Source organism: Dermochelys coriacea, chromosome 5, assembly GCF_009764565.3.
Source record: "Dermochelys coriacea isolate rDerCor1 chromosome 5, rDerCor1.pri.v4, whole genome shotgun sequence".
Lineage (NCBI taxonomy): Eukaryota > Metazoa > Chordata > Testudines > Dermochelyidae > Dermochelys > Dermochelys coriacea.
Genome location: NC_050072.1, coordinates 34,386,707 through 34,402,337, shown reverse-complemented (window position 1 = coordinate 34,402,337; position 15,631 = coordinate 34,386,707). Strand labels below are relative to the sequence as shown.

The 15,631-nt window shown below is 41.3% G+C and overlaps 1 protein-coding gene and 1 long non-coding RNA gene across 3 annotated transcripts in view; both read right to left on the bottom strand.

The window, feature by feature from the left end:
* The window catches only part of NDUFS4 (NADH:ubiquinone oxidoreductase subunit S4), a 62,223-nt gene extending 49,086 nt beyond the window's left edge, over nt 1–13,137 (bottom strand). Inside the window, exon 1 of one of the 2 annotated variants that reach the window (XM_038403186.2) lies at nt 12,976–13,137. In XM_038403186.2, coding sequence (XP_038259114.1) covers nt 12,976–13,061 — 86 coding nt within the window. In that variant the 5' untranslated portion in view covers nt 13,062–13,137. The remainder of the gene's footprint in view (nt 1–12,975) is intronic. The other variant, XM_038403188.2, reaches the window with a different exon arrangement.
* Nucleotides 11,001–12,972, bottom strand: LOC122460272. The gene is made up of 3 exons (XR_006281482.1): nt 12,961–12,972; nt 12,594–12,595; nt 11,001–12,020 (listed from the first exon to the last, which is right to left on the bottom strand). It is a non-coding gene; the product is annotated as an uncharacterized LOC122460272 (long non-coding RNA).
* Nucleotides 13,138–15,631: the final 2,494 nt, after the last annotated feature.

Sequence of the window (15,631 nt, the reverse complement as noted above, 5' to 3'; positions counted from 1 at the left end):
TTACAAGAAAACAATGAACCTCATTATAGAAACAAAACATTTAGCAACGTGACAGTGCCTTGCTTTCACTTAACTGAACTAAAACTTTAAAAAAATTGAAATTCCTCACATTTTTGTCACAGGATGAAAGTAACGTAAACGCAGAAAATTCTTAAAAGTGTTTAAATCACCACAGGACTCAATCAAATCTATTAAGACTGCTAGATAACATGGTGCAGAGCGTAAAGGCACCACACAGATTTCACTCAGTCTATTTATACTAAGAGTAGGTTTAAGCTTCTCTATAAAAGTATGTAAAGCTTCTCAGGATTACAGTAAACATGGTTTTTCATTTCCACAACCCAGTCAATAATAGGAAAGTTAACAGTACGTGCAAAAGGTGATTTTTTCCCCCTACCGCCACTGTTCCAGGAATAGTGGCCCTGTGTTAAAAACTGGAGTCTAAATAAAAACTGTTCATTTTTAGTTTCTAAAGAACCAGCAATGCACAAAAAAGCACTGTCAAGAAACAAAATATCAAAAATAAGCGAAACAGACATGAACAGGATTAAGTCTTCCCTTCATCCATATACATAAATAGCATAAGCAAGAAAGAACCCATTTCTTTAATATTTCCACAAATTTATGCTATGCAAAACCCTGTTTTGAAGCTTACTTAAATAAATGGGAAAATTTAAAAGTTTAGAACATGGAAGTAGTACCATACTAAATGCCTTATCTGTAGTACAAATTATGTATACAGTGGCAACACAATAGCTGTTTTCAAATAACTTAGGACACAGCCAAGAATTTAAATTTTGAACACTATAACCCACCCTTGTCTATTCTTATATCTACTTAACATATTTAGGTGACAGTTATGAGAGAGTACATAAGTATTAACACAATCACAGTTATCACGTTGGTTTGCTTTTATTTCTAATAAAAATAAAAATTTTAGATACTCATCCATAGCCTATTCTGTCTTATGCTGTGAGGAGCCATAAAAAGCATCCTACAGAGGTAGCAAGCACCGTTTCGTTTCTCAAATGTTTTACATTTAATTATCCAGAATTTCCATTAGTTCATAAAATTAAAAAATTAAAAAATTCTGATGCTAACTACACTTGGAAAATGATTGCTTTGGAGGCAACAGCTCCTACTAGTCACTGAAGCCAAGCACCACCCAAAAAGCTGTCTTTTTGTCTTTTCTGATTACATATTGAGGTAAATATTGTCTGGAGTTGAAACTGGCACTGGAAAACTGTGACTCCACAGTTGACCGAGTTATAATGCTCAAAGCCACAGAAGACATCTATTGAAGGTCATTTTTGTAACCCAAAAGGCAATATTTTTCCCACTATCAATTAAAAACTTGGTGTCTTCTCCTCTACAAGAATATTTAGGGAGACAAAAAGGTGCAACTAGATGTAATGGAAAGTAGTTAAGAACAGGAAATTTAGCCAGAAAACAGTGAGATCTCCTTCTGGTCAGATTTATCAGTCTATGAAATAGTTCCTCCAAAAAAGTGACAGAAGCCCCAATACGAGAGTAATTTAAGATTTAGTATACAAAGAGCACTAGAAAATAGACTGTTTGGAAAAATTTGTACTACCAAGAAAGTAAAATAGATGACATAAAAGGTGTTCTACCATCACCACTAACTTCTATCATCAGGGCCCTGCATATGCTGGGATTCCACTTCCCCTGAAAGTCTTTGGAATTTTGCCAAATGGCAGCAGAATTCTAAGTTTTGGCTGCTGAATTTAAGATTTTACTGAAGCTATAAGCTCAACATGTTGTTCCCCCTATTCCCTGGGTCAGAACATGGCTACAGCTTCCTCTTTCCATGCAGCTTTTACCACAAGGGGGAATGAATTATATAAGTAGAGCATTCTCACACTCTTACTGCCCAAAAGCAGGACAATAGCTCTCCTGGGCTCATCAGGACCAAGGTGTGTGCCATGAGAGAGAACATGGAAGTTGCGGGGCCAAGCCAATGGGCTAAAAGTCTCAGTCAGAGTTCTGTCTCATACAGGATGCAAACATGCACGGCTGGATAAAGCAATCTGGAGTCCTGAGAACACTAGTACATGGGGCCTTGCATGGCTCCCCCCGCACCAGAGCCTCACGCACCCTCCATCTGGAGTGGCAAGAGCCCCCCATCTCTCTTACAGAGGCTGTAGTATGCTTCTCAGCCAGGCTCCAGCACTTCAGTTTTAATCCAGTCACTGACTTGTGCGGCATTGTCTAATCTTTATTTTCTCAACTGCAAAGGAAGATACCTACTTGACCTTCAGAAGAGAGTTGAGGATTAAAGTTTATGTAATGTTATGAAAATATAAAGTGTTTATTATTCCTCTCAGACCATGCAAAATGGAAAGAATGTCAATCACAGACACCCCTACAGACACACAAACTACTACAGATATACCCATAGTGTAAACCAAAACTGAGTTAAAGGGGGCTTGGGGGGTGCATTACTAACTTTATCTGCTGTTCCTGCTATGTCCTCTGTCAAAAGAACAATTTTAAAAGAATTTCTCCTGAAGAACAGTATTCTAACAATCTTATTTAAATAAAAATAAAAAAGCTTGGATGTGTCTTTTGCATAATTGACACAGCAGATATTTCCAAAGCCTATGTCTACATTTGCATTAAGAAAGGCTTCCCAATGCTTACTCTAAATCTGATGATGGCACATCTTCTCTAACATGCTGTACCTGAAACAGGTTAGCGATTGTCATACACTAATATTAGATGCAGATGTGTAATTCCTGCAACATGCTAGTCATTCCCAATTTGAAAAATCTCAGCTATGGTAAATGGCCAAATACCCCTTTCCAATATTCTTCCACCTATTAGTTAAGAGAAAAAATTGTTGTAAAAACCAAGATAGTTGTATTTAATATTAAATGAATTCAAGAACCTGTGGCTATCTCCTCAAAGTCCCAATTATGAAGAAATTTAAATAATCCATCAATAACCAGATATCAAGAGGACCATGAGTAATGAATATGATTTATCTGCCGACTGGCAGAGAATGACATGTCAATTGATTGCTTATTACTAGTTATTTGTATTCTGGTACAGCTCTCCACTATGCTAGGCACTTTATAAACACTATTCTCTCTGTGCATAAACTATCAATTACTCTGGTCCCCAAGATCTGCTTTACAACCACAATATCAAATATCCAACTGCAAAATGTGCACAGGCATACCTCAGCCACAGTTAGCCTACCTAGGCTTAGTTCTGGGTGTGCTGAGGTGACTCCATTAGGGAGAAAACAAAAACATTTTTCTTGCTGGAATGCGTTATTTTTATTATTTAATATTTTAAAAGAGAAATTGGAAGAAAAATTTGTCCTACCCTATGATTTATAGTTACCTTTTGAGTATTACCTTCCAGAGTCAAAATATTGTTAAAAGAAAAGGAGTACTTGTGGCGCCTTAAAGACTAACAAATTTATTTGAGCATAAGCTTTTGTGAGCTACAGCTCACTTCATTGGATGCATTTGGTGGATGAAGTGAGCTGTAGCTCACAAAAGTTTATGCTCAAATAAATTTGTTAGTCTCTAAGGTGCCACAAGTACTCCTTTTCTTTTTGCTAATACAGACTAACACAGCTGCTACTCTGAAAAATATTGTTACAAATCCACTGTGTCATAGTTAAGAAAAAACGATGTCACCACTTCTAGAACTTCAATATTTAGTGATTTGTTTGACATTGTAGTCATTCCAGACAACTGGAGAAGCACAAATTAACTAACACTATTTTAAGAGGTATGCCAACAGGACAGGTAATACTGGAGTACAAACAAGAAAGCAACCAAAACAAAGCTTCATTAAACACAAGAGTGAAAAAAATCTGTTTTCCAAATGAAAAAATAATATTTGTCAGAAGTTTTTTATATCTGAAAGGAAGCATGTCTTAACAGAATTGAGAGCACAGAATTCTGAGCTTGGCAATGCGAGTTACTTTGCTACTGACTCACTCTGTGACCTTGGCCAAATCAATTAACAAATCTAGTAAAAATTTTCATACTTGGGCACCTAAACCCACACAAATTACTGCAACTCTGACATTATCAAAAAGACTGACAAAGAAAATGCTGTAGTCATCATTAATAGGTCAGAGTATGAAAGAGAGGCTGCTAGGCAACTCCCTGACACCACATTCTACAGGCCATTACCCTCTGATCCCACTGAGGGATACCAAAAGAAACTGCACCATCTGCTCAAGAAACTCCCTGAAGCAGCACAGGAACAAATCTACACAGACACACCCCTAGAGCCCTGACAAGGGGTATTCTATCTGCTGCCCAAAATCCATAAACCTGGGAATCCTGGACGCCCCATCATTTCAGGCATTGGCACCCTGACAGCAGGATTGTCTGGCTATGTGGACTATATCCTCAGGCCCTACACTTCCAGCACTCCCAGCTATCTTCGAGTCACCACTGACTTCCTGAGGAAACAACAATCCATCGGTGATCTTCCTAAAAACACCATCCTAGCCACTATGGATGTAGAAGCCCTCTACACCAACATTCCACACAAAGATGGACTACAAGCCGTCAGGAACAGTATCCCCGATACTATCACAGCAGACCTGGTGACTCAGCTTTGTGAATTTGTCCTCACCCATAACTATTTCAGATTTGGGGACGATTTATACCTTCAAGTCAGTGGCACTGCTATGGGTAACTGCATGGCCCCACAGTATGCCAACGTTCTTATGGCTGACTTAGAACAACGCTTCCTCGGCTCTCGTCCCCTAATGTCCCTACTCTACTTGCGCTACATTGATGACATCATCATCTGTACTCATGGGAAGGAGGCCCTTGAGGAATTCCACTAGGATTTCAACAATTTCCATCCCTCCATCAACCTCAGCCTGGACCAGTCCACATAAGAAATCCACTTCCTAGACACTACAGTGCAACTAAGTGATGGTCACATAAACACCACCCTATATCGGAAACCTACTGACCGCTATTCCTACCTACATGCCTCCAGCTTTCATCCAGACCACACCACACGATCCATTGTCTATAGCCAAGCCCTAAGATACAACCACACTTGCTCCAATCCCTCAGACAGAGACAAACACCTACAGGATCTCTATCAAGTGTTCTTAAAACTACACTACCCACCTGGTGAAGTGAAGAAACAGGTTGACAGAGCCAAAAGGGCACCCAGAAGTCACCTACTACAGGACAGGCCCAACAAAGAAAACAACAGAACGCCACTAGCCATCACCTACAGCCCCCAACTAAAACCTCTCCAGTGCATCATCAAGGATCTACAACCTATCCTGAAGGACGATCCCTCACTCTCACAGACCTTGGGAGACAGGCCAGTCCTTGCTTACAGACAGCCCCCAACCTGAAGCAAATACTCACCAGCAACTACACACCACACAACAAAAACACTAACCCAGGAATCAAACCCTGCAACAAACCCCATTGCCAACTCTGTCTGCATATCTATTCAAGGGACACCATCACAGGACATAGCCACATCAGCCACACCATCAGGGGTTTGTTCATCCGCACATCTACCAATGTGATATATGCCATCATGTGCCAGCAATGCTCCTCTCCTATGTATGTTGGCCAAACTGGACAGTTTCTACGCAAAAGAATAAATGGATACAAATCAGACATCAGGAATCATAACATTCAAAAACCAGTAGGAGAGCACTTCAATCTCCCTGGACACTCAATAATAGACTTAGAAGTGGCCATTCTTCAACAAAAAAACTTCAAAAACAGACTTCCACGAGAAATTGCAGAATTGGAAATAATTTGCAAACCTGACACCATAAATGAGGCCTGAATAAAGACTGGGAGTGACTGGGTAACTACAAAAAGTAATTTTCCGTCTGTTGATACTCATGCCTTCTTGTCAACTGTTGGGAATGGGCCACATCCACCCTGATTGAATTGGCTCGTTAGCACTGACCCACCACTTGGTAAGGCAGAAATAAATGTCCATAGCCTCTGTTTGCCAGAAGCTGGGAATGAGAGACAGAGGATGGATCACTTGATGATTACCCGTTCTGTTCATTCTCTCGGAGGCACCTGGCAGTGGCCACTGTTGGAAGACAGGATACTGGGCTATATGGACCTTTGGACTGACCCAGTAGGGCTGTTCTTAAGGCAACTCCCATCTTTTCAGGTGCTGTGTATTTATACCTGCCTACTGTATTTTTCACTCCATGCATCTGATGAAGTGGGTTTTAGCCCACAAAAGCTTATGCCCAAACAAATTTGTTAGTTTCTAAGATGCCACAAGGACTCGTTGTTTTTGCAACAGCAGCTGTCACTAGTTCCAAGGGTTAGTTTTTATGTATACAGATAGCAACATAAAATACATTCAAACAAGCACTAGTAGTGAGCAGATAAGCAGATTTTTAAATCTGTCAGTCCAGTTTGCTCAAAAATCCTAGGCATAAGAACTGTTCTAGCCTAGAAAATAACGCATATTGCTTATTAATCTGATTTTGGAAACCACATCTCTGGAAGTGTTTGTACATTGAAAGGTTATGTAAATGGATTCCTTCTTCAACTTCTAAATTGGATAAACTAAGAAGTGAGGCAGACAAGATGCAGAGAGAAAAGAATGGGGCAGTAGAATCAGGAGAGAGAGAGAGAAAGAAAAAAAAAATGGGGTGGGAGAGTGAAGCCTGCTCATATTCTGGTATATCACCAGATAATTTTCACAGTTGTATGGTCTACCAAGCTCCAGATCTCAGAAGCTCATTCAGTGCAATCCACTTTATTCACTCAACGTTCCACTAAACTAACAAACAAAACCAATGAAATTATCTGATAAGTATGTTTATGGAAACAAATTTAAGGGATTACCTTACCTTTTATATTCATTACCATGCTCTCCCTTGGTGATTGGCAAAGGAGCAAGATAGGAAATGAACAGATCTGTTGGGCTTCTTTTCTCTGTCATTCTTCTATGATCTCAAGACTGGTTTCTAATTATTGTGAACATATATCTACATAGCTACAATACATACAAATTCAAGAACAAGATTCAACTATACTCTGGGTTTCCTATTTTGCTTGGAGACAAAGTGTGCATTTAATGACAAGTTTGGAGAATTTCTGCCACACCACCTCCATAAATACATCTCTGCTTTCACATACTGATAGTCGAGTAAGTACTTATGATGTACTACTCCAATACTAGCAATCATATTCATAACACCCTTACAACAAAATTATGTGTGGCAATACATCATTCAAGAATGATCATCTATCCACCACAGCACACTGTAGTTGTCAGAAACTAAAGAAAAATGTTAAAGGACAATCTGGCATTGTAGGATGCATGTTACTAGATGTTGAACATGAAATCAATTATTTCTGCCATGGAAGGAAACAGTTTTCCACTTTGACCTGAAATACATCATGAAAAAAGTGTGCGTTTATTGTAATTTCCGCTCCCTCTAGAAATGTGGATTGCACTTGCATTACTAGTTAGAGTACTAACCTTCAAAACATTGATCTAAGCAACTCTAATGTAGTCACTCCTATGTCCTCTGTGTCAGCATATTAGCTCAAGTCCTCTGCTGCTTGCCTGTTTGGCTCACCACTAACCAAAAAATGCCATGAGTGCCCACTGATTCAGGAATTTAGCATCCATGCACTGGCATTTCCTGCCTACACAAGTCAGAAATATTGCTCTCATTCAATTCTTTTAAGCAAAAAGCAAATACCTGTCAACCCTCCTCCACCTTGTGCTTTCAATTATTAGGTCAACATTGTTGAGAAGTTCAAATATGGCACATGTTTCGCAAAGTACCCAACTGCCTTGGCATGGTAAACCACTTCAACTGGAGTCATAATATAAGTAACAATCAAGGTCATCTGGAGAATCCAAAGGAGAACTTCTCATCAAATTACTGGAAAATGATTCCAAGAATAATTTTCGAACTCAGACGACACCCACATTGTCCTGCTCAAAAACTGAGAGAAACAGCAGAAACTTCACGTACACAATTCTGTAATATTCGTTTAGGCCACTGCAAATGAGCCTGATGCTTGAAGGTACTCATTCTAATTCTAGACAGCTTCAATTCAAACTATCAGAGAAATTCTCTTTATATAATCTAGGCACATCAGTTGCTTTTGTACTGCATCAAGCCTCTATCAGTATGGACCAAACCCTATTTTGAACTTGGATAAGAGAACGCATCATGCTGCTACAAGACCATCAAGCCAATCATTCAAATACCCTCATAACTTAAAATTCTAGCATCTTATTCAGGGATCTCTTGACAAGAACACTACCCTTTAGTGAAATGGCAGTAAGGCCTGGAACACTTTTTAAACCAAGGACAATGACATACCCATATTCTTACCAAAAGTGCTATGACATTTCAGAATCCATGCAGAGCAGATAAGATCTCAGTTTAATTCTCATCCAAAAGAGATCCCCACACAATAAACTGCAAGGTATACCATTTATCTGCCAATGAAAGATGAAAGGTGATATCAACCTTGCTAGGAACTGAATCCAAGGTTCCAGAGTATGCCCCTTATAGAGGAACCAGCATCATGGTATCTGAGTGCTTTACCAATTAATTATTCCAGAATAAGATATTAAGATACCCTATTTAACATTTCTTATAGTAAACACTTTCTCTAAGACTCGGCCAACTCTGAATGGTAGAGTTAAACTGAGGACCCAAAATATAGCAGGCAAGTCAATTGTTACCACATGACCTTATGACAACATCTACTACCCTTTAAAAAAAAAAAAAGTAAGCATTCCTTTAAGGCTCCTTTAAGTTTAAGTTTAAAATTAAATTGGCTGCTCTTCTATAAGTAAAAGCCACTAGAAAAGCAGGAGAATGCCACCTTGCACTAACATCAGATAAGACAATTCATAATCTAAAAGGTACAAATTATATATATATATATGAAGAAGCAACCAAGGCAACAAGCAGCCTGAGGGGAATACTATGTCTATGACTCATGGAAACAAACAAGTACTGTACTGGCCAACCCTGCATGCAGGACAAAACTTCTCCTCATTTACTTTAGTGAAAAGGTTAGTTAAACAAGGAGTGCATGCTCAGGATTTAAGAGAACTCTTGCCACCCTCCGGTTCTGAAGATTTTGGCAAATCCTGCTACATTATTCCTATATCTAATTAAACAGACAAAAGTTACATCCACCTACAAGGCAGAAAACTCCTTCTGTAAATATCACATGAAGTCTGAAATTTCTATCATCTCTTTGGAGAGAGGAAGCAAAACCAAAGCATTTCAACTAGAATAAAAAAAATTAGAAAAAATGTAGATTTTTCTTCCAAGTCCTCAAAAAATTTCATTTTATGACAATTTCAATACAAGACACCAAAAAAGATGAAGGTCTATGCAAATCATTATTATCTTGTTAGAAGCAGCAAAGTTTAAGAGTTGAGATATAACATCTTAAAATCAAGTGCATTATGAAGGTGTACTGAGACTTCATCGTAACTCAGTATCTTTCTGGTACATTGTCTTCTTCAGGTCGTGTGCGTGTCAAAATCCTGAAAGTTGCTGTATGTGGGCACATGGGTGCACCCATGCAGAGCTCACTGCAGGACTAGAACACAGCTGCTGTTAAATTCCTACAGCTGAGATATTTTTGATACAACTGTTTGGGTGGCATTTGACCACAATGATAAAATATTTCAATTAAGAAATGCTATTTTTAGGAGGTTCCACCACCCTACACCCACACATACACTTATGTAAAAAAGGATTACGGGGTAAAACAACAGAGTAAAATTTTCACAACTACCACCACTAAAGTGTAAGTTCTTCCAACTATGGCTGGATTTAGGGGCAGGCAACCGCCTAGGGTGCCAGGCTTGGGGGATGCCAATTCAGGGTCCTATTTTTGTTGTTAGCAACAAAAGGGAAAATAGAATGTTTCAAATAAAATGTTTCAGATATTCCGTATGTAGATTCATTTTCATTAACCTCCTAGAATGTCCTGGACCTTTGTAGAATCTTGTGGAACCTTCCAGAGTTTCCGAGAACTCCATTTTCCTCCAACTTCCAAGAATGTTGTCAGCCTCCCCTTGTGGGTATGAGGGTGGGGCATTGCTAGTTAGTCTTCAATGACAGGGATAAATTATGCATCAAAGTCGTGAAATGGGCTACAAAATAAAAAATAAGGTATTCAAAAGTTTAACAAATGGGAGGGGGACACACTGAAGACACTCCTCGCCTGGGGCGTCATTTGGTCTAGGGCAGGCCCTGCTTCCAGCATCACTTTTCTGGGCTCCTGAGGAATCTTTATATAATTTGCTCCAATAAGCTTGTCACATGCATTCCACTTTCCTCTTATTCTACTTAACTGCCACTGGATTTAACAAAGATAAGATCAAACTTCAAGGTTTTTTTAAAAACTCAGGACAGAAAATAATCACAACTTGATATCTCTGAAGCTGCATGCTCTAATTTCAGGTCCCGAATCTTCTGGGACTCTGATACCCTGTGTTCTGCTGGATCTATATCTATATATCTATATATATAAAAACATGAATGCTGTTTCACGCTGAACTCAGAATTTCCTTGATTGTGGGTGTTTAAACTCAACCTTAAAATCATTCAGAATCAGGCCTTGATCCTCCAATTCATTGTACACCAGTCAACTGCTGTGCTCATGCAGAGCCCCAGAAAATTAATGGGGCTCTATGTGCACTTAGCAACCCATGGTCATACAATGGGCTGTGTACCATAAAATATTGCAAACCTGAGCTCCTCACAGAATAAAAGGTTCTATTTTCCATTTTTACTTATATGACTCCCCCCACCATTACCACAGTAATTGAGTGCCTCACATCTGTAAAACAACCCTGTGAGGTAGGAAAATACTACATCTCAACCCCGATATAATGCTGTCCTCAGGAACCAAAAAATCTTACCGTGTCATAGGTGAAACCGCGTTATATCGAACTTGCTGATGATCCACGGAGCGTGCAGCCCCGCCCCCCAGAGCGCCCCCCTTTACCGCATTATATCCAGATCCATGTTACATAGTGTTGCGTTATATCGGGGTAAAGGTATATTTTGAAGATAGAAGACTGAAGAGACCAAGTGACTTGCCAAAGGTCACATACAGGAAGTTAAAGGCAGAGAAGAGAATTGAACTTGGCCAGTGCACTATCCACCATCTTTCTTCTTCTAAAGTATAAACAAAGGTCATTTTGCATAGTTAAATAAAAACCTCAAGCATTTATTAAACAAAAGGCTTTTTCAGTGCTATCTTTATTTTAGAATCTCTTGCTACATGTTATTTTAACTGATGTTTCACCTTTGTGCATGGGAATTAATAAGTCAGGTTTATATTAACAGATTCTAAAGAATTTCACAACAGATACAGGAACCATTTTACACAGTGCTGAATTGCTGTCACCTCAAGGAGGAGACCATCAAGTAAAAAGGCAACCAGAGCACCAAAACAGAGGGAGAAAGAGAGACGGTTAATATGACTAAGTACACTCATCCAGAAAAGACCATTGGTCCTTGATGTTCCACAGAGGCTCTTTTTGTTTTTGAGATACCTCTGGAGAGAAACCTCTGGAGAGAAACCTCCCTCGCAGTGAGCCGCATGGAACTCATTTTCTCCACTGAGGAAGGAGAAAGGGCACCAAGATAAGAAACTTTGGTCTGATGGTGTTTATACACCTCAAGCCTGATGTTTAGATCAGTGGTTCTCAACCTTTCCAGGCTACTGTACCTTGTTCAGGAGTCTGATTGGTCTCCCATAGCTCAAGTTTTACCTCACTTAAACTACTTCCTTACAATATCAGACATAAAAATACAAAAGTGTCATACCATATTATAACTGAAAAATGGATTACTTTCTCATTTTCCCCATATAATTATAAAATAGATTGATTGGAATATAAATACTGTACTTACATTTCAGTGTGATACTTCAGCCTGTTTTTCACTTGTGAGCCTTGTCTGAAGCCCAAGTCCCACCACCCGGGGGCTGAAACATGTAACTTAGCTTCTTGTAGCCCTGTGGCATGGGGTCCTGAGCAACTGCTCTGCTTGCAGCCCCCAGGTTAAGAAACACTGATCTAGATGAGTGGAGTACCCCGAGGAAGATCTCTGCATATCCTCAGGAATACACATACCACTCTTGCTGAGAACTACTGGTTTAGATCACCAAGCCTAAGGCCTCTGGCTTAATAAACAGTAACACAGAAGTCTTACAAAGCTTTCAGCCTTCAAGACATTTTGCAACCATTAACTGATCAACAACTTGTTGAGGGGGCCAGAGGAAGGGCCCAGGTGAACAGCCACTATATTTGATGGTCTCTGTGTACATAAATCTCCCCACTGTATTTCCACCGAATGCATCCGATGAAGCGAGCTACAGTTTACAAAAGCTTATGCTCAAATAAATTTGTTAGTCTCTAAGGTGCCACGAGTCCTCCTTTTCTTTCTGCGGATACAGACTAACACGGCTGCTACTCTGAAGTCTATATTTGATCTGTAACCCCAGAAGGGTGAGGATAAAGCAAAAGCACTGCAAGAGGGCAGAGGGATCATACCAGGGGGGCAGAATAAGGACCACCACCACTTTCTGTCTTCCACACACCTCGGCAAGCGGCCATCGCCCTCCGAAACTGGGCACCTTGGGCCTGTATTTCAGCAGCGCTGAGGGCCAGGCCCCTGGTAAGCCCGGGCTGCGGCGACACAAGCCCCTGCAGGGGCCCGAGGAGGGAGGAATGGGAAAGCCCCGGGAGCCCCTCCCCTGTACAGGGGCTGCGAGCGCCGCTTACACTAACCCCCAAGGGGGGTGCTCGCTCTCCCCGGCGGGGGGGGGGGAGGGGAAGGGAGGCAGGTTGGGCCGGAGCAGGCGCCCGTTATCCCCCGAAAACAGCCGCCCCGTTGCCCGCGGCCGAAGCCAGCCATACCCCGCCCTCCGGGCCGGGAGGGGTGACCGGGGCCCCCGTTACCTGGCCGGAGTCAGGCAGGCAGCGAGCGCGCCTCTCCCCCTCACAAGCTGCCTCCGAGCCGCTGACATTGACAACGCCGCCGCCATGATAGGGGTGCCAGAACCCCTGCGAAACGGCAGCCTCCTAGGGTCAAAACTCCTCCGCCCAGAGAGGAAACGCGAAGGCGCCAATCATCAGCAAGCTTCCGGCAAGCGCGGGACGTGGGGAGGGGGAATGGCAAAGGGGGTGGGGCGGGAGACCCGGCAGGGAGCTACCTGGAATGGATCCTTCCGAGTTTTTACATCCAAGCCACTAAATTGTAAAATACAGACGTCCAGGGATTCTTGGTGTATCAAAAAATCCCAGACCCTGACATAGTGTGGTGCAAATGCACTACAAATTGTTGCAAATTGGCACCTAGGAATTTTTGGGCCTATTCCTCTCCTAATTAAATGTCATAAACAGAGAACAAAAGAATGCTCCTCTTATACAAACAATTCAGACCCTGATGCATCTGGAAGCAACTTCATTACAAATATCCCGATTTAGTGCCTGGATCCTGCTAGATCAAGCTAAGTTTTGGCTACAAACTCCAGTTTTACCATGTAAACCAGGGGTGGCCAACCTGTGTCTCCGGAGCTACATGTGGCTCTTCAGAAGTTAATATGCGGCTCCTTGTATAGGCACCGACTCTGGGGCTGGAGCTACAGGTGCCAATTTTCCAATGTTGGGGGTGTGTGCTCACTGGCTCTGCCACAAGCTCTGCCCCCACTCCACCCCTTCCTGCTCCCTCTCCTGAGCCACTGTGCCCTCACTCCTAACCCCCCCCCCCAGCCTCCTGCATGCCATGAAACAGCTGATCGGGATGGGGAGGCACTGATGGGGGGGGGCTGCTGGTGGGAGGCGCTGGGAGCGGGCAGGGGAAGGGAGAGCTGATATGAGGCTGCTGATGTATTATTTGTGGCTTTTTGGCAATGTACATTGGTAAATTCTGGCTCCTTCTCAGGCTCAGGTTGGCCACCCCTGATCTAAATGTGCTGGATGTGCAGTTTTTCCTAGTCAACCAAAATAATCCATATTCCAACATGTTGGCAGGGGTGCTGGAACAATTTTTATAGTGGGAGTGCTGAAAGTCATTGAACAAAACTATAAACCTTGTATATGATGGAAACCACTTCAAGCTAGGCACCCGCAGCAGCCCCAGTTCCAGCACCTATGCATGTTGTGGTTCACTTTCTACAATGAATACCATTAGAACCACTATCAGAGGGTAGCCGTGTTAGTCTGTATCCACAAAACAACAAGGAGTCTGGTGGTACCTTAAAGACTAACAGATTTATTTGCAAAGCTTTTGTGGGTAAAACACCACTTCTTCAGATGCATGGAGTGAAAATTACACATGCAGGCATTATATAATGATGCATGAAGCGAAGGGATAACCACTAATATCTCTAAAAGTGGAGTGAATTTTTTTACTTCACCACAGTAACTGGAGAGATTGACATATATATATTGTAGCCAAGAACATACTATTTTGCTAAAGATATAGAAGAATTCCTGTAAAGGAAGACTCAAATGCAGTTGGTGAGTAATAATACAATCTGGGTCTTCCCTGCCAAAACCAGGTGAACCTTGACAGATTCAGTTGCTAGATACATGTTTGTGTGGTTCTGTGGTACCAGGATATACTGAGATCTGGATTATTTGGAAGGGCTAGAAGGAATTGTTTAGATGCTAAAAATGGGGCCATACTGCCAAAAAGTTAACAAGACCAGGTAGATATGGGTGCCAAATTAGAATTTTTGCAATTTTCTTGTATCAAAATGTGATGTGTCCTGATTTTTTTGGTGAAATAGTAGGAACACTTGTTCTCAGATCTGAGAGTACAACTTCTAGGTTTGTGGCCAGCATTTGGCAGGTTCTGAAAGGACCCAGATGCCAGATCCAAGTTTTTGCAGTGCTGATTTACTGGGGCATACCAGTGTTTAGATTTGTAAAGTGCAGCTGGAGTAGCTAAAGCTAAAGTTAGCTTTAAAGTTAGCTAAAGCTAAAGCTTTCAGAGTAGCAGCCGTGTTAGTCTGTATTCGCAAAAAAGAAAAGGAGTACTTGTGGCACCTTAGAGACTAACAAATTTATTTGAGCATAAGCTTTCGTGAGCTACAGCTCACTTCATATACACACTAAATAAATCTCCCCACTGTATTTTCCACCGAATGCATCTGATGAAGTGAGCTATAGTTCACGAAAGCTTATGCTCAAATAAATTTGTTAGTCTCTAAGGTGCCACAAGTACTCCTTTGAGCTATTTAGTGGAACTTTGAAGATTGGAACCAAAAACTGGAAGGGACCAGATGCTAGATTCAAGCTCTTTGGTACTATTGTACTGGGATCCATTGAGGCCTGGGTATTTTAGTTTGTATTTTTGTTGTTGAGGGAGTAGGAGCAGGAGCAGCCACACTTGTTCTCTTTTTAAACAATGGACTATTTGAAGTGGGACCCACAACTGGACAGATCTAGGTATTTGCAGTGCCATCATGCTGGGATGTGTTGGGTATAGACTTTTTTTTCCCCGCCATAGGAATTGCTTCTACATTTGTGCAGTAGAATTAGGAGGGATGAAACCAAAAACTGAGGTGCCAGATCCAGGGTTCTGTGACCCCGTCATGCCAGGATATGT